The following is a 26,321-nucleotide window of genomic DNA, read 5'->3' on the forward strand; positions in this document are numbered from 1 at the left end:
CACGTGTTCCTAAGAACTGTACGTTATTTTAATGAGAACCTAACTATAACTTGGCAAGTCAGCCAAGCAAATCAGAGTAGGATGACCAGTAGATGATAGCACTGTGATTTGAGTGATCTCTCAATGTGTGTGGCACAAGGCTATGATTAAGAACACAAGCTACTAAAAGAGCTTAGTGAAAAGGCTCCAAACAGGTAAACTTGCTTCTCTGGGGATCCCAGTACATTACCATGAACTGTCTGCATAGGCTGGAGGCAGGGGCACCATGGCAACCCGCACATGGCCTCTCTCCTCTCTGGGAAGGCTTCCTTTCTACAACCCAAGGGTGGCATCCGAGTCGCTGCTAAGGTGCCCCAGCAGCACAATGTTCAGCTACAATCGAAAGCCACTACTCTGGTGATGCTGACCGCACTGGGAACAGAACAGCACAGGTGCACTTTACCTCCCCTGTTCTGCTACTGGAAGATTAAAAAACCCCATTTCCCCAAATGACTAGTAATTAATGTTAGAGATACTAAACAAGCACACAACCCAAGTCTTGGTTCATGTGGCCGGAGGGCTTGCTGTAATTCTGGAGGTGTCCTGGTGCTTACCGAAACTCCAGTGATTGGAAGAGGCATCTACAGTCAAAGAAACACCACGCACAGCTTTAAACCAACTTTGTGATTTTTATTGATGGGCGACAACTTCTGTACTCCTAGAGATCACTAAACTGTGTACAATTAGAGACGCAGCATTATAGAAGAGTAGACAGCAGAATTAAACAGAGCGACTTAGGGAAATATCAATCTTCATTATTTTGCCCATTTTTCATTACGTGTACACAGAAGCATGAATGCAATTTGAAATCTTTTAATGGCAATAAAGTTTACAATCACCCATCTATGTGGACTAACATCTTAACTCCAAATATCTGATCTGCAATGTGTACGTAAGCAGCTTCTCATCGCACAATTATTAAAATGTATTTTTCCTGTTAGGAACCAGCAACTTATTTTTTGTATTTATGTTTCTTTTGAAGTAAGAACTATTTCTTCTTTGATAACTGGCTCATTTTTATCATTATCAAAAACTAAAGGGTGGGAAGGAAAGTGTGATGGATTAAAAAATTTATTTTTTAAGGAAAGATAAAATTCATTTTCACAAATTTACAAGTGTTGCTGGTGCAGGATTTATTCTACTAAGCAATTAGACTGGGAATCAAATGCAAGTCCCCCTTCTTACTCAGGAATCAGCATTATTTCAGAAACATGGGTTTTGTGTATTTTCTTAAATCAAGCGACAGTCTGTTTGAACCGAATGATTTTGATTTGGAAGGTAGACGTCAATGTGAACTGTTGCGCACAAACCTCGAGGCGTCTGCTTTCCATTCTAGCCCATTTCTGCAAAGGAGAAAGAGTTTCTCTCTAGAGAGCCGCTAAAGAGAGGGAGGAAGTCAGAGGGAGTCAGTGTCTGCAAGCGGGCATTGGGCACACAGCGCACAGGCGGCTACAGCAGGTCCACACGGCGGTAATACAGGAGGTAGGCTGTGCGCTCCGCAGTGGGCTTCACCACTTGGTACTGGTTGATCACCTTGACCGCCTGGTCATCGATGCGCAGCCAGCCGTTGAGGCCAATCTGGAAGACGTCTGTGGTGTAGTGGCCACCCGTCGCACTGCTGCCATGGTGGTAGACCACTGCAAGAGAGGGCCCACAGGCGCCCTGGTGAGAGAACTGCACACCAGCAGCTGGGAGCACCCACCTGACAACCTCCCCTCCACTCCGCCAAAGCCATTGTATGTGACACACTTTATTGAGACAGGTGGGACAGAGATGGCACTACACAAGGGAATGTCATATAATCAAAAATCCTGCACAATTTACAAAAGTCACATGTGTGTATTAATGACATGTTTAAAATGTTTAATGCCTCACAAACAAAAGAGATGCCACTTCATTGGGGCTGTCCTACATGCCAGCCTCTCAAGTGAGGGGCTGCCCACCATTTCATATCCATCGCTAAAGAGAGTACATGGGGACGTAGTGCAAAAGACCCAGAAAGCTGCCAGCAACACACACTGACTAACCTCCAGAAACATCACCCAGAGAGCTAAAAGGCTCATGCCTTTGTTCTAGCCAATCCCACTTCTATACTGCTCTTAAAAGATCATGTAAATCTCAGACAAAGATGTCATACTGGTGAAAAAACAGAAAAACCTAAACACTCGCACTAGAAGGAATAATTAGTGGGTCATATCACAATAAGATGGGCAGAGCAAAAAGAGTAGGGAATGTGGGAATAGGCTTGTGAAAAAAACATGAAAACACAAGAACTCTAGGTTTTCTGTGACTCTCATCACAATGAGTGACCACACTGGCCACAGGAGGGATAAATAGCAGGGCTGTGATGTGGGCAGTGTGTGCAGCAGTCCCACTGACAAGGATCTAGTCATCACCCCTTTTCCTTTTTTTTTTTTTTAAGTTTTTCTTTTTTTTAAATTTTTATTCACTTATGATAGTCACACAGAGAGAGAGAGAGAGAGAGAGGCAGAGACATAGGCAGAGGGAGAAACAGGCTCCATGCACCGGGAGCCCGACGTGGGATTCGATCCCGGGTCTCCAGGATCGCGCCCTGGGCCAAAGGCAGGCGCCAAACCGCTGCGCCACCCAGGGATCCCCCCATCACCCCTTTTCCATTTGAAAAAAGTGCTAATTTTCTATGTTTTAACAAATAATGCCAGAATAATAATAAAAAATGTCACCTGTTATTTACTTAAAAAAAATTCTGGGGCAGCCCGGGTGGCTCATCAGTTTAGCGCCGCCTTCAGCCCAGGGCCTGATCCTGGAAACCCAGGATCGAGTCCCATGTTGGGCTCTCTGCATGGAGCCTGCTTCTCCCTCTGCCTGTGTCTCTGCCTCTCTCCCTCTCTGTCTCTCTCATGAATAAATAAAATCTTTAAGAAACAAATAAATAAAAATTTTAAAAATTCTGTAATTCAATCAAGAAGCCTTAGGCAAAGGCCTAAAACAATCATTGGAAAATCCAGTGAAGTCATCTAAAGACACCAAAGGCTGTGTCTTCCCCTCTGTGAGGAGGAGGGCTGAGAGACGCAGGCAGCAGACAGGAGCTTGGGTGAGGGAAACATCCGGGGGCCGGCAATGTGGCCAGGCAAACTATGGGCCACCACCACAGGCAAAAGAGACAGTTGACTGGAGAGCCACAATACTTGGCTGGTGGGAATGTCACTGGGCTCTGGTGCCTGGGGTAGCCCCTCGGGAGGGGCCAGCCCACTCCAGGCCTGTGGCCACAGCTAGTAGAAAGTTTCAATAAATGTGTGAGGGTCAATAAACGGTAATGTTATTTTAAATTACAAACAGGCTCACCAAAGCCAACACAAAAGAAGCTAGAAAATTCTAAAAGAATAGAAAGCACATGCGATTGTTACAAGCAATGACTACCAAGAGATACAAAACCTCAAAGGCCCAGAAGACTCAGGCTATAAAAGAGGAAGGAGGATGGAGGAAAGGACAGAAGGTGCCAAGAGAAGTGCTGGGCCAAGAGATAAGGGGTGTCAGGGTCCCTGTCCTGGGGCTAGGGGTGCCATCGTCCCCCTCAGAGGGCTCCAAGCCAGTGTGCAGCAGCCCAGGAGTCGGGGCAAGCCAGCGCAGTGTGGAAAGCCATGCGGCGGAGCAACAGCACAGACTCGCTCACCATCCCTCACAGGGAGAATGACTGAGGCAGGAAGGGGTCACACCTCCAACCACCCAGCACAGGGGCCTCACATTCACACGTCTAACTCAAAGACAGTAATGATGCCAAATGAGGACTGGATCCTGAGAGCCAAAAATTCTGTCCTATTCCAAACATCGAATGTCAAGACAAACACATATTTTCCAAAGATTTACTGAATTATCAAGTCCATGGGGACACCAGTAGAGGAGTCTATTCTCTCTGTTAGGTGGTATTTTATCACTACTTTAATAAGGAAATAATATACAAATTTACTTACCTGCAAATAGCCTATAGGTTCTGTGGCATTTAAAATTCTTATTTTTAACCCCTGGAGAAAGCAGTTCTGAAAAACAAAATACCAACAGCTGCAATCTATAAAAGTACTTAAAGAAAGTCTCAGAATGACAGAGCAAAGAGATGACAATGGTCCCCATTCACATCCGCCACCTGGCAGACCAGGAAAACAAACCCCACTGTATCCCCTCACGTGCACAAGCCCTGCCCGTGGTGGTGGGGGGGAACCAGCCTCATGGTACAGCAATGCACATAACCAGCAACCAGTCCGTTCAGAAAGAATATACCGGTCCCAAGGAGCTCATGCTAGAAACCCCTCAAAAGCAGATATTTGGAAAAGAAGAAAGCTGCCCGCTTAGAAATAAAACAGCCCCAGGAAACCTAAGAACGAAATGTTTTACACATAAGACCACAAAACTTGCACTGTGTGACAGTCCGACGATCTCACCAGAGAGGCAATGGCCCATCAGCTGGGCAGGTGGGCAGCCCTGTCCTCGGGGGCCCCCAGTCCCTCTGCAGATGGACCCTTGTCACAAGCCATGAGTGGCTGGTCCCTCCCATCCCCCACCCACAACCCACACCAGGGTCTCTGGTTCTCCCTTAACTCATTTCTCTTTCTAGAAAGCATTTAAGGTAGCAGATGATCTAAAAATACATCTAACAAGCAAGAAAAGATATAAACATAAAATCCGTCTAGTCAGTCCAGACAGGTAATCTGGGCGTGAGGGAAGCTGCAGGAGTACAGGGCACAGGCTGCCCTGCTGGGCTCAGCCTGTGCTCCTCATTCCCTGACAGCCAAGGCACAACAGCATGGACGACCCAGTATATGATTCTCAGCTAGCATTCCTTCTCCTTTGGTTCTCAAATGGGATCAGGAAAATGTGCTACCTTTGAATGAAGCAGTTCAAAGCGTGAAGGTGGATGGGACAATACCCTGGGACAGGAGTCAGAGCTAGCAGCTGAAGACTGGCTATGGAAATGCAGCGCCCCTGTCTGGGATTCTGGTCAGCAGGCTTGGGAAGGAGTGGAATGTGGCCATACTGTGTGGCAGGGATGGAAGACGAGGGGAAGGCAACAGCTTTGTTCCTCTGTAAAACCCAGAGATGACATCCCACAATCTCTTTCCTGTTTCCCAGTTGACTAGAACAAGCCTCTAGCTTGTTCCCAATCAAGCCCAGGACCACACAGCATCTTCTCCACAAATCCTGAAGCTTTCAAGGAAAGTTTTCCTCTTTAAACTGTGCTTTCACCAAGACAACCTGAACTTGAGGCTTTGGTGAAAATCATTGATGCTGCTGAGCCCCCGAGTACCTGACAGATGCTTGTGGCAGAGAGAATGCCACTGATCTGACCCAGTGTCACTGCAATGTGAGGTTGGAGGGACCCCCAGTGGCCTATGGGCAACATTCTCTCACTTCACTGAAAAAGTTCATTTCACCAGGCTGTTCTAGGCAGTTAACACTTAGTAAAAAGAAAATTGTTTTGTACCACTAACCCATAAAACATTTCTAGGAAAATGATGCTCACTTGATGAACAAAAATCTCCTTTTTCTAACTTAGTAGGATTATATGGTTTATTCATTTTTGCCTTTATTTTTCAAGAGCTACTTTGGTGCCGATTTTAATACCAAGGTCTGTTGTAAGTTGAGAAATTTAAAACCAACAAGTCATGACAGAGAACTTCCTTACTCTCGACATTACAGAGAAACGCTAAGAGCCAAGCTCACTGATTCCCAGGAGAACTGTCACCATGAATGCTTTCGTTCCCCACGTGTGTTACCTTTACTGATTTCCAAGTCCACAGGATATTCAATATTTTTTATGAGCTTCTGGCATCCACCAGTCTTCTCGTAAACAAACCGTTTCAGGTGCAGCACAAGAACAGGAGGGAGCTTCTCCAGAGTTACTCGTCGGCTTATCTCCACCTGAGGCACAAGGCAGAGCAGGACAGGACACACCTCACTTTACACTTCATGCAGCAGATGCATGCCTGTCACACAAGGCCCCGCTCTGAGGGCTCATGGCCTGAGGTTCCAGGGCAGCACTGCTCAACCCTTACTGGGTTCAGGGAGCTTCTGATAATCTAACATTCTGCTCAAGGGCCTTTTGAGAGCTACTGACATTCCTCTGAGAAAAAAGGATACATCCCTATAAACACAATTGCAGAAGATCCCATGGATCCCTGAGCCTGTGGGTGAACTCCACGTTCAGAACCTTTGTTCTAGGGATCCCTGGGTGGCACAGCGGTTTGGCGCCTGCCTTTGGCCCAGGGCGCGATCCTGGAGACCCGGGATCGAATCCCACATCGGGCTCCCGGTGCATGGAGCCTGCTTCTCCCTCTGCCTGTGTCTCTGCCTCTCTCTCTCTCTGTGACTATCATAAATAAATAAAAATTAAAAAAAAAAATACTCTTAAAAAAAAAAAAAAGAACCTTTGTTCTATGACATTCATGAACTGGCACAAAATTTAAAAGCGAACTTAGCAGCAGTATTTTGCATTATGTATGTATTAACGTGCTTTCTTTAGTAAGTCCCATAGCATTAATCAAACTAAGGCCAGAGCTCGAAATGGGTGTTCTTAATAACCAAAAAGCTATCAATTCTAGCCATTAGTTTTTATAAGTTTCAGTTTTATCAACTTATATGCTCCTTACATGTTTTCACAGGTCTAATGAATGCTGCTTTTCATTAAAATACATCCTCACAAACAATTCTTATTCCCCTTGTTTACTATCCTACTGTACTTATTTTTTTTTTTTTTAAGATTTTATTTATTTATTCATGACAGACAGACAGAGAGGCTGAGACACAGGCAGAGGGAGAAGCAGGCTCCATGCAGGAAGCCCGACGTGGGACTCGATCTCGGGTCTCCAGGATCACACCCCGGGCTGAAGGTGGTGCTAAACCACTGAGCCATCAGGGCTGCCCGTGCTCCTTGTACTTATAAACACTTTGATGCTTCCTGTATTTATATGAAGGATACTTTTGGTAGAAATATTTGTTTCAGTCACAATCCAAAAGAGATAAGAAACCAAGAAAGCTTTCAGAAGACCACATACACATCTGGATGGAGGGATCTTAATGGGCACCTGGCTTCCCACCCAGATTCCGATCCCAGGGGTGGGACGACCCAACATGCCTCCAGATTCCTATCCTGTGTCTGCATCCTGGGGTCTCCATAGCCAACAAGAACATGTGAACAATGAAGAAGTGTGGCTACAGCTCAACAGTTAAAAACCGGGATTCTGACAAGTGATCTCCAGCTCCCTCATTTGTGAATCAAGAGTTGGACACACGTGTCTCTAGGATGCTTCTCAGGACTGGCAACCCAAGATTCTGACCTCAAGCTTTCAGGCAATTAATTAAGTGGCTAATCTGAAATTCTTCTGTGTGTTTTCGGTTTCCAGACAAACTGAGACACTTCTCTTCGCCCAAGAAAACCAGACCTTTTCTATACAGCAAGTATTTTATATAATCATATTTTCCCATGCACCTTCATCATTCTCCCACAGCAAAAAAAAAAAAAACCTTATTGACCTTAAAATACAGGAACATTAAACTCAGTATTCTAGAAAGTAAATTTAAAAGAAATCACATTCCAGAAAACGTGATACTTGCTCTTTCCAGATATTCCCACCCCATACAAGCTGTCCAAAATCTTCCTCTCTCAAACATCTGCTTTTCTGAGTGTTTTCGCTCTTAATCTGGTAACACACCACCCTCATCATGGAGTGTTTCATTTTCTTCAAGGCTCCACCAAAATGCTTCTTCTCTCCTGCATCCTTCCTCCACCTGCTATCCAAAACGAGCCACTTAATCCACATCCTCATCTTCACACTCTCCCCAGCTATCTGATCTGTGCCCTCCCCAGAGTCCACAGCTAACTGCAGCAGGAGCAAGAAAGAAAAACTGGCATGTGAGCTGGCCTTCTCACAGCCTGGAGAAAGGTGGAGAGCTGCCCTGCAAGGTTAAGTGCTTACCAACCCCTATGAGTGGCCACAGGAGAGCGAGCAAGGAGAGTGGCACAGGGGCCAGGACAACGACTCCACCTTCAGAGCCACTGCTGCCACAGAATGAGCCAAGTACACAACTCAGCCACACCAACCAACCTCCCCGAAAACAAATACCCACTTTCTCGCTCATTAAGTTCCACCACCAGACTGCGCTTATTCCCTTAAGCACAGTGCCAAGAATCTGTCTCTCACTCCTACCACTTTTATGTTTTAAACAAAATTGCCCATGGGGAGCAAGTCAGAAAACACGGTGAAGGACTGGGCGTAATTATGTGTGGATCTCCCAAGAGGGAGATCAGTCCATGCAGGAGGCCCCAGATGAACTGAAAGTCTCCACCTCCTCCTCTGCTCTGCTCTCCTGGCACGAGCTGCCCAACCAGGGTAGCTCACACCATAAGGTGCTGGCACTCTCTACTCCTCGTGCCCCTTCAGCTGCCACACCTGCCTATTCACATCAGGCTCCCCAGGGATGCTAGAACTGTTCAAACAAGTGCTACCCATACCTTAGCCTGCATTCGCCCGCACGGTCTTGACAAAGGAGAAGACCCCTTCGACCATGGAGTGGAAAACGGGTGTCAGTGGGCACGTCTGGATCCCAGGAACCAGGAAGCTCTCCAAAAGCAGTGTTCTCCCTCTCTCCTGACTCAGCTGACAAGCACACCCCATGAAGCTATCTGCTTCCCCTCACTCCTGAACACTAAAAGACTCTAAGACTTTTATCTTTTTCAGATCAAATTAAAGACTAACAGGCATGAAAACAGCTTTCTATTTTTCGATGTCCCTGAAAACCCATAATCAAATGCAAAATAGATATATTTGGAATCTCTTTTCTATCCCAACTAATCTCATCAAACTGTGCTCTGACATCAGGGCTGTAAAGAGAAGCTATGTGGCCTCTGTCAGGGGTAGTACTGATGTTATCACATCATGATTAGACTACCAGAAAATTAAATGCAGCTCAGGATAAATAATCCAAGCGATCGTTGTCTTGGGTTACATGATTTAGAGGTAAAGGAGGTTGGCTGGGAGCATCCGCTTCAACCATTTCATTCTAAAAACATGGAAACCCTCTGTCTAAAACAGGCAACAGGCTTAAGAGGCAGACCAACACACTTCTCGCCCCTGCTTCTGTACGCTTCCCACCAGGCCGTGGTGCATCAGCACAAATGCTCACGATCAGCTATGAGTGTACCTCTTGTTTGGTTTTCGTGGTATAACCCTGGACAGATTCTCTTGCCACCAAGCTCTCCAATGCATCCTGGACCGTACGGATCCTGTCAGACTGGATGTCCAGCTGCAAGGTGAAGAATGGCTGCAAAGTGGCCGACTCCTTTGAACTCTGCTGGTAAACCACAGACCTGAGAGGCAGAGACAAAAACAGACAACCGTCAGAGACCACTCCTTCCCACTCTCCCTTAAGATGATCCAGCAGCAGAAGAGGCATTAACACTGAAAATGAGATTGCTCAGAATCATTTTCAGAAGACCAGAGAGAACAGAAAAGCCAAAAATATACTGAACTTAAAAATAATCCTGCCAAATACCACCTCCTAAGTATTTCTAGCAACTATCCACCAGTTGATAGTTTTCCCAGCACAAGCACACTAGAATAAAACAGACTTCATCTTCCAGATTCCTTCACTTCCACTCCACACTTTTAACACACCAGTTAATAAATGCACCTATCCTGCCATGGCCTCAAAATGCTGACACTCCACTTTCTCAGAGTATCAGAGCCTGTTCTAATAAAACAGAGGAAACCCCAAGGTAAACAGAGTATTTTTAACGGCATTTTCCCCCTACAAAAAATGACTTACAAAAGAAGAGGAGCAGGATGTGTAATAAAAAATAAGTTAACATTCCAGGAAACAAGGCTACCTACCACCCTCAAGAAGAAGGATGCCAATTCAACCTTGTTTTCTTAGCTGGTTTTTCATTTCATTTTTCTTTTTCTAAGTTTTTCTGAGTAAAACTTGTGTGCTCGGCCCATCTTTCATTTAGGCCCAGCAAGGAAACATTCCAGGAGCTCAACAAGGAATTCCATTTCTGCAGTCTGAGTGACCTAGTTTACGAGTGGAATCAATGGACGTGCATCGGTATCCACAGCCTTTATAGAGAAGATGCCGTGAAGAGCAAACTAAAAGCTTTCTGCCTAGGGCTTTGTGTCCACATGCTGCTTTCCTAAAACGTGGTATAAAGACCCATCTTCATGTTCCCTTCCTTTGAGTGTACAAACTTGGGAGCAACGGCCATTCCCCAGGTTCCAAGAATAGCAGTGCCAGCAGCAGTGATTAAAACTGGTAATGGAATCAAGAAGTGTCCTCTTGGCTCCAATAGCCTGACTTTTATTCACCTGGCCTGAGGGGAAAGGTGAAGAAAGGTGCTGGTTTTTCTGGGGGAAGTGAAAACCCAGCCAATGCAATAAGGGTGAATTTTAAAAAGAAAAACCTTCTGGCCGTCTGAATAAGGATATGTGCTTAATGATGGCTACTGCACACAGGAAAGAAGTTTCTTAAATCATAAAAAATAATTCCTATCTTTGCTTTATCATTTCTCAAAAATATCAACAATCAATTTCAAAATAAAAAGCCCACCGAGGCTAGAGGCCTGGCAGAGCCATGCAAGCCAAGCTAGAAATTTCTCCCAAGTGGATTCTGGTTTTCCCCCACTGGTTATTCACAAACTAAGTGTGGACTCTTTGGGAATGCTGGACTCAGGGGCCTTGCAATTTTGATATTCCACCTATGCACAGGTATGGCGCTGCTGTTATACCCATATATATATTCCTTCATCCGCTCTCCTGTCCCTAAGGGGTTGGCTCAAGAATGCTAACATCAGAGGTCTAATGCAGAGCTAAAGGTGTAAGACAGCCTTCTCTCCCTGCTGTCGCCTGACCTAGATCTCTCTTCCCTTCCCAAAACAGCCCAGCCCAAGGAATTGCATCTGGCAAAAACAAGTTACAGAGGCCGCGGTCTGGGGCTGGGTGTTCCCCAGAGCACACCTGACCACAGGGCTGGTGTGGAAAGACTCCAGAATAGAAAGGGGCCCACAGGCTCTAGCTCACAGTGAAGAGCACAGAAATGACTTGTTCAAGGTAGCACGACTGGCTTCTGAATCCTGTCCAACAGAGCAGTGCTGATGGCTTGTGGAGGAGCTAGTGGACGTCCTGAGGTTTATTTACCTACTGAACGGGGACTCAACCTAAGCTGTATCAGAGCAGAGAGGCCGAATTTTCCATGCCTGGAAAAGGGTGTTACTCCTGCACACACAGCACTTGGGATAAGCAAAGGCCGTCTCACCAGAACACCACCTTTGTAGGATACAACGCAAGGCCTTCTGAGAGGAAATCCTGCTCTAATGAGGCCCTCTGGGTGACTGAACATCCTTGGAGACGGCCCCAGGGCTCCTGAGTCCCACATCACAGTGGTCCTGAATAGCGCTAATGCAATAAAATAAAATCCTTCTAGAAGGACATCATGAAGAAGCAATGAGCAGCTGGCTGACAGGAATGAGAGCAGAGAAGAGCTCCAGGAGGCCCCATGTGCCCCTTTATTCAAAAGGATCCACTTCCACACTGCCTTACCTTTCTGGCTCACTCGGTTCTGGCCCCTAATATTTTTCTAGCCAGACACAAGACTTTCTTCTCTTAACAAAACATGGATTTCAATTTAACAAGTCCTTTTCTTCCTACCTAGCTATAAGCTGACCTGAGGGGATGTAGTGCCGATGCAGTGAGGGTGAGATGGGCTGAGGAAGCGGGGTTCACCGTGGCCGCCCAGCCCTGGGGGTGCAGCACCCTGCGCTGAGGGGCCATGCAGGGTGGGCTGGGAGTAGTCAAAGCACTAGGCAGGAGCAACACAGGGAAGCCCAGGGACAAACTGGGCACAAATGCGTGAAGGCTAGCCATCAGGTCTGAAATTTCTCAGACACGCCTTCCCCCTTCTGCAAAACAGCAAAATCCTGAAAAAGGCAAACACTAAAGTATTCCAGAAAAGCATAAACCTGATGTGTCCACCAAAAATGCCAGTGATTGGGGTCTGAACAAACTCCGCCTGGCGAGTGACTGAAGTCTTATTTCTGGGGCCCACTTGCTCCCATTCGTCCTCACTTCCTTCGCCTGGTTCTTCCTGGTCGTCTTCAGTCACCGAGTGACTTTTGGGTCCATTGGAAATAGTGAGTTCTGAAAAGGAGACAGTCTGCTTAGGCTTGCCATTGGCAACAACAGCAGCAAAAGAAATTTTTAAAGAAAGGTTCTACATAAACCACCTGCAGAGTCAGCTTTTAAAACTGAAGTCAGGATGCATCCTGCATTAAGAACAAATGCAACATGTACGTCCACCGGAGCCCTACTTGCATGAACCACCAAAGACGGTGTGTTTGGGGCAATTGAGAAATCTGAAGGTGGACGGCAAAGGGGGCGGTACTGTGCAACCACAGCCAGTTTTCCTAATTCGAGAAAGGGCTCTGGTCCTGCATGACAGCATCTTCATCCTCAGGAAACGCAGGCCTTGGCATTTAGGGGTGAGCTAAACTATTATCTGCAACTTAATTTGTGTCACTCAGGAAACTGCGTGTGGGAACAGAAAGAAACAGCATGGCAACAAGTGAGCTGCTGCAGAATCCAGTACTGATACAGGTTTCACCCAACTATTCTCTCAGCTTTTCAGGATGTTTGATCATTTTTCTAATTAAAAGCTGAAGGGGAAAAAAAAAAGGCAGAGGTTCTGGATATATTTTGATTTATCCAAGTAGAACATTCTCAATGGTCTATAAAATAAGCAATACAAAGATATCCAGAGTCGCCCTAGTGAGGAAGGGACACAAAGAGTCAATGACCTGGGGAAAAAGCAACATACTACGTGAGCAGGTGACATCGGTTCAAAAGTAATTCCGAAGGAAAGGTCCTCACACAGTGTGGCAAATAGAGTACAACCTACTTTCATTGTTCGGTGACAGGAGCTTCTTTAGGCTGAGCATTTCCTCATGAAGTCCATTTAGAATGAAGCCTAAGTACTCCTCAGCATCTTCTTGTCGACCCTGAAAAGGCCAGACGCAAGCATGTTAATTGTAGTGATCACCATGCGAGGCCTGCAGGGAATGAATGCTGTACCTGCATATTCAGACTAGGTCTCCCTTAAACTTTCAACAAGATTTAATGTAAAATGTTTCTGGAAATCACATGAGCTCTCCTTTGATCACTGAAATGGGTGGCTTGAGGCGGGAGGAGTATGGGGGAGGGACCCATTACACCTTTATGTAGGAAGGTAGAGTAGGAATTTTTATTTTTTTCTGGATTTTTGAGATTTTCTACAATATATATACATACATTACTTTTATGATAAAAAAGTTAACAGTTGTTCTCTTGTTGACACGAAAAAGAACAGGAACTAAAGGTCGAGGCCCTCACCGCACAACCCCAGGGGTAATGGTCACCCTGGGAGTTGTGAACAGCAGCCCTGTGTGCCTCCTATTTTGGATGATGGGCAACTATTATAGGGGATGGGGGAAGGACCTAAATTATAAGTGAAAAGCTCTACTGATTCATAGATTTAGCTAACAGTTTGATATACACACACATTAGCAAAATCATTTACAGATCAATTATTTGTCTCATAATCAGTTATTTGTCTCATAATCTCGGGATTAGTTCCTATTTCATTCTTTGGAGAATAACCATATGTTCCAAGGATTTTCAAATTCTTCTTGCAGTCTCCAGGTATGTCTGTTTGCTCCACACAGAACTGCAGCTCCACACAGCAGCTGTTTGGTGCCGAGCATGATCTGCATGTGTGGAAAACAGCAGAAACTGGCTCAAGAAGCATGAAGAGTGCTACTGTTCTTGGAAAGGCCTACTTGCTGGGCTGGTCCCTGGTTGGCATCTGGGAACTTGGCTTTGGGGAGGGTTCCCCCCCCCATTCCAAGAAGTGAAAAGGGACTGTGCCGAAATCATGCAGTGTGGTTTATGGTGCACATCTGCTTTCCCTCTGCAAGTCTGGAATTTTGGTTTGCGCCAGGCAGAGGATGCCTGTATGACCAGCCCTTGGTAAATCCCCTGGGCACTGAGTCTTCAATGTGCTTCTGTAGCAGACAGCATCTTCACATGTGCTGTCACATGCTGATGATACTGAGGAATTAATGTGTTCTCTGTGGTGTACTGGGAGAGGAGCTTCAAGGTTCCCAGTGGACGTCTGACCTCGCTTCGCATCCCTGCACTGTACTAAATCCTAACTGTGAGGATAACAGCTTCTGTGTCCTGTGAGTCCTTCTACTGAATTACCAAACCTGAAGGTGGTGTGGGGGACCCAACACAGCCAATATTCACGTAACTTTGAAAGACACCTCTGTCCATGAACATAACTACTAGGCAGGATCTCAGTGGGGTTCAACCACAGGATGCCCCCTGACCTTCACTCCTTTACCTCTGCCTCCACCTGAGCTGGGTGACCCTTCTCTAGCTTCTAAAGCATCGGTGTACACATCTATTTTAGTACTTCTCTTGCTGTCTGTCTTCTTAGATTACATATCTAATTCCCCTATTGGACAAGTGAGCTTTTTGAGGGCAGAATGCATTCCTAACATTCTCTACATTACTTATTACCTGCGAAATGTAAATTTTGAGCTAAGCACTGACAGCTACAACATGCCCAGTAAAGCATCCCTGGTGGTATCTTACTACACTGCCCTGGCCTTTTACCCTTCTTCAAAACAAGGAGCTTCAATATTACTTTATTTAGCTTCAGCGGGATTGTTTTTATGATTTCTAAATCATTTCTAAGTAATTTCCCTAAGCACCATTCAATTGCTTATACTGACTCATCATAAAGTCTGCAGAAGACCCTCCTTAGCCCTTGGTCCCATGCCTTCAGAAGCAAAATGTATGACCAAAGGTGCATAGAAGAAAGCCAAGGAGGGCAGCCTGGGTGGCTCAGCGATTTAACCTTTCAGCCCAGGTTGTGATCCTGGAGACTCGGGATCGAGTCCCACGTCAGGATCCCTGCATGGAGCCTGCTTCTCCCTCTGCCTGTGTCTCTGTCTCTCTCTCACATGCTCTGTGTCTCTCGTGAATAAATAAATTAAATTAAAAAAGAAAAGAAAAGAAAGCCAAGGAACTGCTAAAACATGTGAGCACAATGAAGACCTAGCTTTCCTGAATGCTGACATGACCCCAGGCCCCATGACCATGCTCTAAGATGCAGTGCAGTGCACTGGTTAGGGGGCTGTCATGCCAGGCCTTGCACTTATGAGCTGTGTGACCTTGGACAAGGATCTCACTTTTCTTAAAGGTAACAAGGAGACAATCATACTTTAATCACAGGGTTAAGTAAACTAATGGATGGAAAGCACTTTTATAAGAGTACTTGCTGTTGCACAGTAAATGAGGAATGAACTGGCTCTGATTATAATTATCATATTTTTAATATTCATTCAAGCAATTGACTCCATAACAAGCCTAGATCTACTGAACGCCCAGCAAATCCCAGGCCTGAAAGTGCAGGATGAGCGCTGATCAAGCAACAGTGCAGGCAGAAATTGGAGCGAGAGGCGAATTTTCTACTGGCTGCATGAGAGCAGTGCCAAACCTTTTCCGACAGGCTCGACTTGATAACTGTCAGAAGTCTGTAAATATACGTAGGTTCAAAAGCAGCTCCAGGGCGGATATCTCTCACGATTTTATCCCCAAGAGCTGCAATGGAAACAGAACACAGATTTTCATAAAATGAAGTCTTAAAACAAAAAGCAGCAGAATTGGGACTCCCCCTCCACCCCCACACAATCTGAGAATAGTGTAGCACCTTGCATTTTAGAAACATTTTTTTCCAACAAGACTGAATTCATGACATTCAGTCACCTGACCCCCTGCTGTCCATATGTAATGGGCATCAGAAGACCTCATTTTCACTCACCTTGTCTGGGTTTTGGAGGTACTGGCATATTAGTAAACTCATTCATTAGCCGAACACTATAAATACGGGGGGAAAAAAAGTTTAGTACATTCTTTTAAAAAGATCTTTTACTAAAGAGCCTTGATAGCTAAGTAGACTGTTAGTATGAGAAGATGGAGAATTTTAAGTAACCGATGCTATAATACTGAGTTCTTAAATCTTTTCTACATAAGGTTTTGGTATATTGTGAGTAATATACACTGGTAAACACTACATTTATGTAACTAAATTTGAAGAATACAAATAAACAATGCTCCAGTTCCATTTCTGGTTAACCTCCAATAAAAACATGAACAGTACGTTTAAAAAAAAAATAAAATTATAGGACCCATTTGCTTAACTATTTGAATTCAAATTATCAGAGGCAAAAAAACCCCAGCCCCCTAATACATTTGGAAGCACCTTACTTACAAGCTATCTATCATGGGTGTCGATGTACAAGGCCTTTGCACTTTTGAATACAGAGGAATGAACTTCATCAGGTGATACATCGGAGGGCAAGCAACCAGTGCCTGCAGCGTCTAAGTATTGGCAGTAAGGAAGTGTAAAGGAAATGAAACACACTCCAAATTTCTGAAAGACGCATTAAACCCAATGCATATAAAACTACATAAACCAAAGACACTGAAAGACTGACAGATGTAAACATAGAAAGGAATAAACCTAACAACCACGAGGATAACTGTCTTGTGATTTCGACATAGGGGTTTACTCTGCAATCAGCATTTACATACGGAAACTTGATTGGACCAAGATAAATCAATTAAAGTATTTCCAACTGTAAATGGACATGCTGCCCTACTAGTCAGGGCCATTCTAATGCAAATAAAAGTCACCTGATTCTGTCACTCACCAGTCAACAATTCATCTTTATTTGGGTCAGGAATAACTCTGTTTATAAGGTAGGCAGACTAAATAAGGAAGCAAGTCTTTGGACTCAAACTCCAGGGCAGCTGAATGAAGTCAAAGGCACTGGAGGAAGGGGAAGGTGCAGCCAGCCGGCCTTGGGGACAGCACTTGAGAAGGATACAGCATTAATGTAGCACCAGTTTCCTTTATTGATCAGCCCACGGGGTTGCAATGACACTGGTTTATGTATTAGGGTTACATTCTCCAGTAACTCTGAAAGAGTGAAGAAGAATATTTAAGAAGTTAATGACATCTAGTGAATAACATGGAAGTAAACTCTTATACTGTGGGAGTGTTAAAAAAAAAAAACAAAACCCTTTGAGCACATATTCAAAGAAAAGGCACACTGTTTTGAAGCTGCGTGCTGTCCAACACTGTGTACAATATTTAAGGATTAAAAATGTTTTAATGTTCTGTCCCCCCACCATCCCCCCAAACATCAACATTTACTTATCTTTCCATAGGAATGTAACTGGGGAGCACAAGAACTACTTTAACAAGAAACAGAAAAGGCTGAGATATGTTGGTAACACAGGTGACAGAGACATGAGAGACACAGGCTTCCCCCCCTGCACACTGCTGGTGAGGCAGGCCTTGCAAACAGCGCAGGTCATCAGACACCAGCTATGGAGGAAGGAGTTCACAGGCAGGACCCGAGCCCTCAACCAGTGCGTACTCCCAGCACCCACCATGGCACCTAACATATCACAGTGATCTCTGTGCAGTGAGGGACAATACACCTTTCTGGGACAACTGTCTCATACTAACTAAATTGTATTTTTCATTAGAATTCCAATTTGTGGAATGTTTTGTGTGCCAGAATGCCCTTACTCCATTGAGAAATACATTTATCCTCAGATGCATCCTCTGACATCCCTCTTCTCTACGGTCTTCTCTACATTCAGATGTGAATGCCATCTTCATATAATGCTTTAATACTTTAATTAGATGCTTTAAATATTTTTGTTCAGAAGTGCTTTAAAACAAGGCAAAGCTTCCCTGTGTCCCATTATGAGTCTTGTACCAGTGACAGCCACAACTTATGAACATCTTCCACATTCAGCAAGTGCTTTACAACTTATACTTGCTATGTGGCTACACCTAATCCCTACTAATCCAGAAGAACTACCATTAAGGAAACAGAATCTCTGAAATGTTAACTAGCTTGCCTGGGATCACTCAGGAGATATGCAGCACAGCCAGCACCTGAAATCTGTGATCTGTGGCCATTCCACACTGCTTCCCTTTACTTTTAAATTGTGTACCAGAAAAGAAAAAGTAAGTGTATATATAATGCCAGCATCCATTCAAGGCACAACTGAAACAAAAGCAGTTTTTCATTTATAAAATACAGCTGGGGGATCCCTGGGTGGCGCAGCGGTTTGGCGCCTGCCTTTGGCCCAGGGCGCGATCCTGGAGACCCGGGATCGAATCCCACGTCGGGCTCCCTGCATGGAGCCTGCTTCTCCCTCTGCCTGTGTCTCTGCCTCTCTGCCTCTCTCTGTGTGACTATCATGAATAAATAAAATCTTTAAAAAATAAATAAATAAATAAATAAATAAATAAATAAATAAATAAATAAATAAATAAAATAAAATAAAATACAGCTGGACTGGCAGGTCTCAGACTTCAGCGTTAACTCAAGGAATTACTTTGCAAAATTCTAATATCCACATGCACACACTCCCTGAGAGTAATGCCCTCTGAGAGTAAATGCCCCCTTTCCTCTAAGGAAGCACAGAAAATAATTTTCCCATTTACAAAGTAAAGCATTACAGGCTCAAGAAAACCCAATGGGATCTATTCCGTCAGTCTGGGCTTATAAAGCTCTTGTCATCTCTCTCCTACTATGGGGCACAGTAGTCGGCCTCAGGGAGGACCACATCACTTACAGAACTGAACTATAAGCTCCATTTGAGAGCCCCCAGTGCAGACAGCACCAGGTATGTGGTGGACACTGTGCTGGGGGCATCATCTGCACTGTTCATAATCATCCTCACAACCCTGTTAAGGAGACACTGTTACCCTCCTCACTTTACAAGAGGTGAGAAAACACAGGTCCAGAGAGTTATGGAACTGGTACAGGTTGTGCACCTGAGCAGACATGTGACCTGGTTTGCTTTTCCTCTCAATAGTTAACAGGCTCCACTCTACAACCCTTTCACTCAAAGGTTTCCGTACTAACATGCCCCGTGGACTTGAGACCTCCTACTTACAATGGAGTGGTACATTTGTCTTTGGGGCATGTTGTCACAACAGTCCATACTCTCCAGTGTGTGCCACAGATTGGTAATTATTCTGAATAAAAAATTCTGTGCATTTTCAAATAAGCACCAATCCCAAAACTCTAGCATGACCCCATGAATCTTTGCCATAGCACTTTTATAGGTACAGACAGCAATATCAAGTTTTCACATAACTGTTAAGACTCAAAATCAACTGCCCTCCTACCACAAGGACATGCTGCCATTCGCTGAGCCCTGCCTGGGCACCAGGTCCTGGAAGCACAGAGGTGGCTAAGAGATGGCCCTGCTGCAGGAGAGCCTATAGAGGGGTGAAGAAGGGTAAACCCAGTGCATGCTAAGCTGAAGGGGGATCAGTGGGGAAGATGCTCTCAGCCAAATGCACAGACTGGAGAAACCCTGAGGCAGCCAGGACCCAATGACAGCAAACCGTAGCTGATACCATAAGGTCCCTGGCTGGGGTGATAGTGTCTTCCACGCAGTGGAGTAGGTTTCTTTTTGTTTTCGTACAATGGTGAGATCACAAGTTCAGTTTGGGAGGCACTGATAAGAGGAACCCAGATTATACACACTCACACACAGAGTCCCACAGCTGGAGGCTGGCAGTGTACATCCTGACAACCCATACACCTCAAGAGGAGTGATGTGTCAGGAGTGGAGCACTAAGCACTACCCGTGTCTAAGTGGCAAGCCACGAAGCAGCTGTAACCATCATCTAGAAGGACAGGGCAGTTTGTGTTCACAGTGGAGGCAGAAGCAGGTTCTCGGGCCCCAAGGAGGGAAGTTGCCACCTGAAGCCTGCCTGAGGCAGGATGGGGTCACTAAGAGGCTCACAGGATTGTGGGAAGGAGAGAGCTAGGGAAAGGCAGACTCACCACAGTTTATGTTGGGGAAAGACAGGAAACAGCAACCTCCATTTCAGATGAAATGGAAGGAGGCAACATCTCTTAAGGTGGGTACAGGGGCAAAGAAAGATGTGGGGGTGGCTTAGTGACAGTAATCCCTGTTCAGTACAGACACTGATGGAAAATGGAAAGAAAATGACCAGGGACTGAAATAAAAGATCGGAAACTTCCGTCTCTTGTTAACTGTCTCAACAGACTCAAAACCATGTTTTTTGACTAACCATAGTTAGTCAAAAGTACTTTGAATCTTGTTAAATTTTTAAAAAAATCACTTATGACAAAAAACCATGTTTTTTGACTAACCATAGTTAGTCAAAAGTACTTTGAATCTTGTTAAATTTTTTAAAAAATCACTTATGACAAGGCCAATTCCACTCTCAAGAGGGAAACAGGTGCAAAAATATCCAGAACTGCTCTAAGCTCCACTGGAAAACTCATGTCCTCTTAGGTTTGTACTGAGCTACATGCCCAGAATAATGTGCACACCTGCAGGCTGAGATACTCGAGCCCTACAGAATCAGAGAAGATACCCAATTTAAAGTTGACTATTAGCTGACTTCTTTCCAACGCTGAACTGAGAAGCAGTGTGTATTGGTTGGACAGAAAGCTTTAGTTTCTACATCGACCCTTCCCTTGAAGCAATGCCAGCTTCTGGCCATTGATTTCGGTTCACTTATTTTAAGGAACAGGCAGGAAAAAAGCCATTTCAGATTAGCTTCTACAATCTTAAACTCAAGTCTCTCAGCATCACCCAGTGGTTTGTTCAGTAACTACAAGTAACAGAACATTCCAAATAGCCATCCATCCACAAAATGAACATAGCAAAAATTCACTTAATGTAGAACAAAAGGACACTCGGGACATTTACTAGAGAATGTACTGAACTAGCTTTAAGTCTTTAACATAAAGAGCCTCTGGTACAGGGGTGCCTGGTGGCACAGTCAGTTGAGCAGCCAACTCGATTTTAGCTCAAGTCATGATCTTGGGGTCCCAGGATCGAGCCCCTCTTGACTTTGCACTTGGTGAGGAGTCTGCTTGAGATGCTCTCTCTCCCTCTGCTCCTTCCCCTGCTCTCTCTCTCTCACATAAATAAATCTTAAAAAAAAAAAAAAAAAGAAGAAGAGTTTCTGGTACAATATTTATAAGTTTGTAGATTAGTATCTTTATAGACTCAGAACATATGAAGAAACACTGAACAATCTAAATTTTCCTTAATCATTATGCTGCTATTCTAGAAAACCTTTCTCTACACTGGCATAAGCTAAAATAGAGATAGAGTATTGCTCTGTCATTAGGGTCTTGCAAGGAGCCTCAACACTACTCTCAAGGTTAAGACGGACTGGCTGGAATGGAACAACCTTCCCTGAAGGCACCTAGAGCAGGACATGGCATCTCTCTGTGGCAGCAGGCACCATGGACTCCACCCTCTATCAGAGGCATCTCCTCCTTCCAAACAACTCCCTCACACTGCTCACTGCTCTGCCGAGTCCTCTCTGTCCAAGTAACAAACTTCCAGGTCTTCTTTGTCCCAGCTTCATCCTGCCATCCCTACTGGTTCTAGTGGCTCTCCTACTGGCCCCTGGCCCACAACTCCCTCTGCAAAAATCACTGCTCTTTCTGCAGACATCTGTTCCTTTTCTATCTTATTCCTTAGACAACACTCATAACAAGGCCAATCATTACTCACTGACTGAGACAGTGGGTGGCCTACACAAAGAATTTATTAAGAGCACTGGGGATGAATTAAACATCTGGAGACTAAAGTTGTTGGTTATGGTAAATGACCCAGTGGACTCTGACGGTCATTCTATCACATTGTTCAGAGAGCCTCCAGGTGCCCCTGTGAAGGAGACTCAAGGCAGGAGCCCAGGAAGACAAACCAGACAATCAGGGTTCAAAGCCTGGCTCTGCCACTTCATTCATTTTGCAACCTGGAACAGAAGATGTGGCTCCTCCCTTGTAACAGAGCCAACAAGCTGTACCATGCATGGCTGCAGCAAAGACACAAGATAATGCAACAAGTGTACAGAGAACACCGAGCAGGATGGCCAGCTTGTTATAGGTGCTGATAATCCTTATTAGAAAATGAAGAACTGGGACACCTGGTGGCTCAGTTAAGTGTCCAGTTCTCGATTTCAGCTCCGGTCTTAATCTCAGGGTCCTAGGATGAAGCCCCACATCAAACCCCCCGTTGGGCATTGCATCAGCACAGAGTCTGCTTAAGGGTTTCTCTCCCTCCCCCTCTACTCCCCCCCCCCCACTACTGCTTGCTGTCTAAACAAATCTTTCTTTTAGAAGATTTTATTTATTCATGAGACACAGAGAGAGGCAGAGACATAGGTAGAAGGCGAAGTAGGTTCCCTACGGGAAGCCCGATGTGGGACTCAATCCCAGGACCCCAGGCATCCCAATAAATAAATTTTTAAAAAAGAACTGATGCAGATAGGAAGAGAAGGAAAAAAAAAATTATGGAAAACTTTGAGTGAATCAACAACTTTCAGTACTCTAAGAAGTTAAATTACTTAAAATTAAGTATTGAACATTTTGTGAATATATACCGTTCCATTTCAAAAGATACAAAAGCTTGAAAGGGACGCCTGGGTGGCTCAGTGGTTGAGCGTCTACCTTGGCTCAGGTCGTGATTCCGGGGTCCTGGGATTGAGTTCTGCATCAGGCTCCCTATAGGGAGCCTGCTTCTCCCTCTGCCTATGTCTCTGCCCCTCTCTCTCACTCATGAATAAATAAATAAAATCTTAAAAAAAAAAAAGATTAAATATCTTGTCTAGGATTTTCTCTTAAGAAACAAATATCCAAACAATGTAAAGTTTTGGTTTTGTAACATAGTATACATTATAGGCCTTTCCTCCTAAAGAATTTCAATAACCATAAACTGAGCCAGACATCAATACTCGACAAAATCTGTCAGCGTGGGGATCCCTGGGTGGCGCAGCGGTTTGGCGCCTGCCTTTGGCCCAGGGCGCGATCCTGGAGACCCGGGATCGAATCCCACATCGGGCTCCCGGTGCATGGAGCCTGCTTCTCCCTCTGCCTGTATCTCTGCCTCTCTCTCTCTCTCTGTGACTATCATAAATAAATAAAAAATAAAATAAAATAAAAAAATAAAAAAAAAATCTGTCAGCGTGTTCCTCTTTTCCCACCTAGTGAAACACGCACACACACAGATAATCCTAATCCTTTTCCATAATCACTTGTCACTATTACTGAACCCTGATAAAATGAATGAATCCTTTTTTTTTTTTTTTTTTTTTTTCAATGAATGAATCCTGATACTATAATTCAAGTTGATCATTCTGGACTTGCAGACAAGCCAATATGAAAACTTAATGTTTTGGTAAACTCTTGCCTCCGGTTCCATCTACCATTGTATTCCTATCTTAAAGTTCCATAAGCATTGTAATTACTGAGGTCAAAAGAATTTAAAGTGAGCAGGGTGATGCCAAAGGAGAAAAGACAAGGTACATCCTGAGCTTGAAGTCTGAAGACAGATCTGTGCTGCAGTCATCACTGCTGGTTCTCTATTTTACTTTCTTTTAGGGCAAATATTCAGAAGTTGATTGCAACAACAGACTTCTCCTCCAGAGACCTTCTTTCCAATTCATTACTGTCAGTGTAATTTACCACTCAGACCCACTGAGACAGCAACCTCAGGAGGATGGCCTCCTCAATCCACCCTTCTCATAACAATATAACTGGAAAGGCACGGTAAGCCAGAATGACTCCATATCACATGAAAGGTACAAAACTGATACTGCTGTCTTCACTTTTGAAACAGCTTACGCATTAAGTGGCTGAGTTAAAATTCAACTTTCTTATGAAATCTGCCAATGTACAAAAAAACCTGAGTTGGTTAACAGTCTTTCTTGTATTTCAAGACATACTCATGTTGCTAACATATATTGCCACAAATCATTCCACTGAAATGATTTACAAACTCAGTGGAACTTTTAAGTCAATATAAGGTAAGAGTATTTTATGCATCAAATTTTGTTTTCCTAAAATTAGGATATAGAGATTGTATTACCATTTAAAATGTATGAAAATACAAGGTACAGAACTTTCCTTAATTCTTAAGGCCCAAGAACTGGTGTGTAATTAACATTCTGATGCTGCTGACTTGCTCTTCCAGCATCTTCCTCAACTATCCACAACATCCTGAGTTTTTGTTTTCCTTGTTATATTACTTTGAAAGAACACATGAAAAAAAAGAAAAAAAAGAAGAAAAAAAAAAAAAAGAAAGAAAGAACACATGCTAGCTTGGTTACCTAGTCAAGTGGAGGACAGCAAAGTGACCAAAATGTACCACTGTCCACTGGCTGTAGATCAACATATGCTCTATAGGTGGAAGGTTCTCAATTAGTTCTAGAAGTAGAGACACTAGAAATACTAACAAGAACATATACACACTGAGTCAGATATGGACTGAACTCCCCACCCACAGGCATGGATTCCTACAAACAGGTGCTGTGTCTTTTCAGCTTACGGTATGCTACACTATCACTACCATTGCTACTTTGGACATTCTGAAAAAAAAGGAAATGCAAAAGATTTAAAAAGTCATCTCCCAAGAAAGAGGGAAGTATAAATATGATTTATAAGCTACCAAAAAGTGATCAATCACAAGGTATATATTTCTTTACATTTAAAATAAATATGGATACGGGAATTCATTTTTCTGAGCAGATCCAACTCGTAATAATTTTGTTGCTCTCTCCAGGAACAAATGTTAGGTATGTAACTACAGTGCAAAATCATGTATCAAATAGGTTTTGACTAAAATCCATCCATAATAAATGGTATGAGCAAGTACTTTAATTTCCTCACAGATTTTCTCAGAGCTGTCAAAGACCTGTTTACTTCATCTCTTTCCACTGGAATTTTAATTCATTTTATTTGGGCTTTTAGCTCAGTCCTTCTCCTTGCCCACCACTGATTAATATTCCTTTAAAACAAAATACATTGATGCAACATATTAAAAGAAAAACATAAAATACAAAACAGCTCTATTTGTAATTCAAAAGCATTTGATAACAATTTAAGTTTGGGATATGACAAATGTTTCTCAGTAAAAACCCAGGAAAAGTTAAACGTTCACCACAAGGATGCAAACGCTGTATTGTGAAGATCACATGGGCCAAAAGAGCGTGGGCACCAATGACCCCCAGGCTATTTGTGTTCATCACACTTGCTCTTGAATGTGGCCACATCTAATCTTTTGCAACCACTTTCAAACATAAGCTACTAAGATTTTCAAATTTCTTTTTCTTACCTCCTGGTCCAGCTGTTCCTACTACAAAGTGGCAAATACTTCCTCTCAGGCTAACAATAACTACTCATTGAAACCCAGACCCCTCCGCACGCCAGGTAGGCTTCTGTGTAGGTGCCCATCTCCTGCATGGCTGTGGAAGGCACACAGTGTGTTGGGATAAGTGCTCTTCCCTTCCAATCCCTTAAATCAGAGTTCACACTTAAGAAGAAACAGCCAAGGGAACGAAATGTTGACAATCTACACCAGGAAGGTGAAAGTAGAACCTGCTAAAGTAACGGATAAAGTTACAAGTTACAAGTAATCATGAGATGGCTTATTTCTGTTCAAAATGCCTTATATGGTGTTCTCATCTTTATTTATAGCTGGTCTGTCCCCCAAATTTGTATTTCACTGGTGGTTATACAAAAATTAGTTGGCATTTATGAAGCACAGACTTAATGATAGGGCAAAGAATCCAGAAATATGGACGTCCAAATTAAATGAACCTGGGCTTCAAAAAAAAAAATGGATCAACTGTGGATACTGACATTATTCTAAAAATTCAAAAAAGAATAAACGCGATCCTGGAGACCCGGGATCGAATCCCACATCAGGCTCCCGGTGCATGGAGCCTGCTTCTTCCTCTGCCTGTGTCTCTGCCTCTCTCTCTCTCTCTCTCTGTGACTATCATAAATAAATTAAAAAGTTAAAAAAAAAATTAAAAAAAAAAAAAGAATAAACGATGTCTAAACTGCCCCCTCTGCCTCTTTCCCCAAAGTTAATAAATGTAATAATAAACATAAAAGTTACTCTTCTAGTAGAACCAGTTAGGTCCTAAGGCTAATTCTAGGATAACAAATGTCAATCAACAGATCTTTTAATGGAACTAGAATCTCACACAGTTAAATGTTGTTTAAAACAAGTGGGCCTATGCTTACAAGCATGCTCATTCAAGGGAAGTTTGTAGTGAATCTTATTTATAACAAACTGAATACTATTCATCACTTTTATAAATTAAACCTCTATGTAGGAGAATAT

The 26,321-nt window shown here is 43.8% G+C and overlaps 1 protein-coding gene across 2 annotated transcripts in view; it reads right to left on the bottom strand.

Moving 5' to 3' along the window:
* Positions 1 to 648: 648 nt before the first annotated feature.
* Positions 649 to 26,321, bottom strand: part of USP10 (ubiquitin specific peptidase 10) — a 73,472-nt gene continuing 47,799 nt past the window's right edge. For both annotated transcript variants that reach the window (XM_041770564.1, XM_041770566.1), the window contains 10 exons: positions 16,991 to 17,082; positions 16,372 to 16,481; positions 15,922 to 15,977; positions 15,598 to 15,701; positions 12,955 to 13,054; positions 12,020 to 12,197; positions 9,211 to 9,376; positions 5,787 to 5,931; positions 3,990 to 4,055; positions 649 to 1,676 (listed from right to left, as the gene is read on the bottom strand). In XM_041770564.1, coding sequence (XP_041626498.1) covers positions 1,489 to 1,676; positions 3,990 to 4,055; positions 5,787 to 5,931; positions 9,211 to 9,376; positions 12,020 to 12,197; positions 12,955 to 13,054; positions 15,598 to 15,701; positions 15,922 to 15,977; positions 16,372 to 16,481; positions 16,991 to 17,082 — 1,205 coding nt within the window. In that variant the 3' untranslated portion in view covers positions 649 to 1,488. The remainder of the gene's footprint in view (positions 1,677 to 3,989; positions 4,056 to 5,786; positions 5,932 to 9,210; positions 9,377 to 12,019; positions 12,198 to 12,954; positions 13,055 to 15,597; positions 15,702 to 15,921; positions 15,978 to 16,371; positions 16,482 to 16,990; positions 17,083 to 26,321) is intronic.

Source organism: Vulpes lagopus, chromosome 10 (genome assembly GCF_018345385.1).
Source record: "Vulpes lagopus strain Blue_001 chromosome 10, ASM1834538v1, whole genome shotgun sequence".
In the NCBI taxonomy this organism is placed as follows: domain Eukaryota; kingdom Metazoa; phylum Chordata; class Mammalia; order Carnivora; family Canidae; genus Vulpes; species Vulpes lagopus.